The 4,660-nt window shown below is 45.4% G+C and overlaps 1 protein-coding gene across 1 annotated transcript in view; it reads right to left on the reverse strand.

Moving 5' to 3' along the window:
* Nucleotides 1–4,260: 4,260 nt before the first annotated feature.
* The window catches only part of LOC119357753 (eomesodermin homolog), a 7,417-nt gene continuing 7,017 nt past the window's right edge, over nucleotides 4,261–4,660 (reverse strand). Inside the window, exon 2 of the mRNA XM_037624597.1 lies at nucleotides 4,261–4,652. Within this exon, the coding sequence (XP_037480494.1) occupies nucleotides 4,261–4,652 (392 nt within the window). The remainder of the gene's footprint in view (nucleotides 4,653–4,660) is intronic.

The following is a 4,660-nucleotide window of genomic DNA, read 5'->3' on the forward strand; positions in this document are numbered from 1 at the left end:
TTGCACTTATCATTATTAACTTTGCATCTTTTGGTTTCAATATTATGATTATGTGTATCACTACGATCGAGATCCAACAAACTATTTTCATTGGGTGTGTAACCATATAAGGTTCTATTCATGTAAACAGAACAACAATTTATTCTCTTACTTAAATGAATAATCGTATTACAATAAACATGATCAAATCATATTCATGCTCAACGTAAACACCAAATAACACTTATTTAGGTTCAACACTAATCCCGAAAGTATAGGGAGTGTGTGACGATGATCATATCAATCTTGGAACCACTTCCAACACACATCGTCACTTCACCCTTAACTAGTCTCTGTTTATTCTGCAACTCCCGTTTCGAGTTACTAATCTTAGCAACTGAACTAGTATCAAATACTGAGGGTTTGCGATAAACACTAGTAAAGTACACATCAATAACATGTATATCAAATATACTTATGTTCACTTTGCCATCATTCTTATCCGCCAATCACTTGGGGTAGATCCGCTTCCAGTGACCAGTCCCTTTGCAGTAGAAACACTTAGTCTCAGGCTTAGGATCAGACTTGGGCTTCTTCACTTGAGCAGCAACTTGCTTGTAGTTCTTCTTGAAGTTCCCCTTCTTCCTTCTGCCCCTTTTCTTGAAACTAGTGGTCTTGTCTACCATCAACACTTGATGTTTTTCTCGATTTCTACCTTCGTCAATTTCCGCATTACGAAGAGCTTGGGAATCGTTTCCGTTATCCCTTGCATGTCATAGTTCATCACGAAGTTCTACTAACTTGGTGATGGTGACTAGAGAATTCTGTCAATCACTATCTTATCTGGAAGATTAACTCCCACTTGATTCAAGCGATTGTAGTACTCAGACAATCTGAGCACATGCTCACTAGTTGAGCGATTCTCCTCCATCTTTTAGCTATAGAACTTGTTGGAGACTTCATATCTCTCAACTCGGGTATTTGCTTGAAATATTAGCTTCAACTCCTGGAACATCTCATATGGTCCATGACATTCAAAATGTCTTTGAAGTCCCGATTCTAAGCCGTTAAGCATGGTGCACTTAAACTATCAAGTAGTCATCATATTGAGCTAGCCAAACGTTCATAACGTCTGCATTTGCTCCTGCAATAGGTCCGTCACCTAGCGGTGCATTAAGGACATAATTCTTCTGTGCAGCAATGAGGATTTAACCTCAGATCACGGATCAAATCCGCAACATTGCTACTAACATTTTTCAACACAATTTTCTCTAGGAACATATCAAAATAAACACAGGGAAGCAACAACGCGAGCTATTGATCTACAACATGATTTGCAAAATACTACCAGGACTAAGTTCATGATAAATTTAAGTTCAATTTAATCATATTACTTAAGAACTCCCACTTAGATAGACATCCCTCTAATCCTCTAAGTGATCACGTGATCCAAATCAACTAAACCATGTCCGATCATCACGTGAGATGGAGTAGTTTCATCGGTGAACATCATTATGTTGATCATATCTACTATATGATTCACGCTCGACCTTTCGGTCTCCGTGTTCCGAGGCCATATCTGCATATGCTAGGCTCGTCAAGTTTAACCTGAGTATTCTGCGTGCGCAACTGTTTTGCACCCGTTGTATTTGAACGTAGAGCCTATCACACCCGATCACCACGTGGTGTCTCAGCACGAAGAACTTTTGCAACGGTGCATACTCAGGGAGAACACTTCTTGATAATTTAGTGAGAGATCATCTTATAATGCTACCGTCAATCAAAGCAAGATAAGATGCATAAAAAGATAAACATCACATGCAATCAATATAAGTGATATGATATGGCCATCATTATCTTGTGCTTGTGATCTCCATCTCCGAAGCACCGTCATGATCACCATCGTCACCGGCGCGACACCTTGATCTCCATCGTAGCATCGTTGTCGTCTCGCCAATCTTATGCTTCCACGACTATCACTACCGTTTAGTAATAAAGTAAAGCATTACATCGCGATTGCATTGCATACAATAAAGCGACAACCATATGGCTCCTGCCAGTTGCCGATAACTTGGTTACAAAACATGATCATCTCATACAATAAAATTCAGCATCATGCCTTGACCATATCACATCACAACATGCCCTGCATAAACAAGTTAGACGTCCTCTACTTTGTTGTTGCATGTTTTACGTGGCTGCTACGGGCTTAAGTAAGAACCAATCTCACCTACGCATCAAAACCACAACGATAGTTTGTCAAATAGACTCCGTTTTAACCTTCGCAAGGACCGGGCGTAGCCATACTTGGTTCAACTAAAGTTGGAGAGGCAGTCGCCCGCAAGCCATCTCTGTGCAAAGCACGTCGAGGGAACCGGTCTCGCGTAAGCGTACGCGTAAGGTTGGTCCGGGTCGTCTCGTCCAACAATACCGCTGAACCAAAATATGACATGCTGGTAGGCAGTATGACTTGTATCGTCCACAACTCACTTGTGTTCTACTCGTGCATATAACATCAACATCATTAACCTAGGCTCGGATGCCACTGTTGGGTTTCGTAGTAATTTCAAAATTTTTCCTACGCGCACACAGGATCATGTGATGCATAGCAACGAGAGGAGAGTGTTGTCTACGTACCCAACGCAGACCGACTGCGGAAGCAATGACACGACGTAGAGGAAGTAGTCGTACGTCTTCACGATCCAACCGATCAAGCACCGAAACTACGGCACCTCCGAGTTCGAGCACACGTTCAGCTCGATGACGATCCCCGGACTCCGATCCAGCAAAGTGTCGGGGAAGTGTTTCGTCAGCACGACGGCGTGGTGACGATCTTGATGAACTACAGCGGCAGGGCTTCGCCTAAACTCCGCTACAGTATTATCGAGGAATATGGTGGCAGGGGGCACCGCACACGGCTAAGGAATCGATCACGTGGATCAACTTGTGTCAACTTGTGTGTTTAGAGGTGCCCCTGCCTCCGTATATAAAGGAGTAGAGGAGGGAGGCTGGCCGGCCAAAAGGGGGGGAGGCGCAGGAGAGTCCTACTCCCACTGGGAGTAGGATTCCCCCTCCAATCCTAGTCCAACTAGGATTCCTCGGAGGGGAAGGGAGAGAGGGGGGCCGGCCACCTTCTCCTAGTCCTAATAGGACTAGGGGAGGGGGAAGAGGCGCAGCCACCTTGGGCTGCCCCTTTCTCCTTTCCACTAAGGCCCATGATGGCCCATATGGCTCTCGGGGGGTTCCGGTAACCTCCCGGTAACCCGGTAAAATCCCGATTTCACCTGGAACACTTCCGATGTCCAAACATAGGCTTCCAATATATCAATCTTTACGTCTCGACCATTTCGAGACTCCTCGTCATGTCCGTGATCACATCCGGGACTCCGAACAACCTTCGGTACATCAAAATGCATAAACTCATAATATAACTGTCATCGTAACCTTAAGCGTGCGGACCCTACGGGTTCGAGAACAATGTAGACATGACCGAGACATGTCTCTGGTCAATAACCAATAGCGGGACCTGGATGCCCATATTGGCTCCTACATATTCTACGAAGATCTTTATCGGTCAGACCGCATAACAACATACGTTGTTCCCTTTGTCATCGGTATGTTACTTGCCCGAGATTCGATCGTCGATATCCAATACCTAGTTCAATCTCGTTACCGGCAAGTCTCTTTACTCGTTCCGTAATACATCATCTCACAACTAACATATTAGTTGTAATGCTTGCAAGGCTTATGTGATGTGTATTACCGAGAGGGCCCAGAGATACCTCTCCGACAATCGGAGTGACAAATCCTAATCTCGAAATACGCCAACCCAACATCTACCTTTGGAGACACCTGTAATGCTCCTTTATAATCACCCAGTTACGTTGTGACGTTTGGTAGCACCCAAAGTGTTCCTCCGGTAAACGGGAGTTGCATAATCTCATAGTCATAGGAACATGTATAAGTCATGAAGAAAGCAATAGCAACATACTAAACGATCAGGTGCTAAGCTAATGGAATGGGTCATGTCAATCAGATCATTCAACTAATGATATGACCTCGTTACTCAAATAACAACTCATTGTTCATGGTCAGGAAACATAACCATCTTTGATTAACGAGCTAGTCAAGTAGAGGCATACTAGTGACACTTTGTTTGTCTATGTATTCACACATGTATTATGTTTCCGGTTAATACAATTCTAGCATGAATAATAAACATTTATCATGAAATAAGGAAATAAATAATAACTTTATTATTGCCTCTAGGGCATATTTCCTTCAGTGTATATATATACAAGGACGTACTACGTGCACAAGGGCCTGCAAGCAAACCCCAGTGCTCCTGATCACCATGCATTTCTTCCAGGTCGTCATGGCGTGGATGTTCCCGTGCGCCGTGTGGGCGGTGATGGCGCCGGCCGTGGCGACGGCAGCGACCACGGACGGCGCTTCGAGCGTTGAGCAGGGCAGCTCCTCGTCGCCGGCGTTCGGCCCTGGCGACGCTAAGGTGGCCTCCGACCCGGGCTCCTCCCCGGCGTCGAGGTCGTCCACCTCCTCCTCCTTGCTCGGCGCCCGAAGTAGCTCGTCGAACAGCGCGCGCTCACCGGTGAGGGAGGGCGGTGACACGGCCGCACGGAAGGGCCACGCGCTAAGGCGGTGCTCCTGATCACCATGCATT

This window comes from Triticum dicoccoides, chromosome 2A (assembly GCF_002162155.2).
Source record: "Triticum dicoccoides isolate Atlit2015 ecotype Zavitan chromosome 2A, WEW_v2.0, whole genome shotgun sequence".
In the NCBI taxonomy this organism is placed as follows: domain Eukaryota; kingdom Viridiplantae; phylum Streptophyta; class Magnoliopsida; order Poales; family Poaceae; genus Triticum; species Triticum dicoccoides.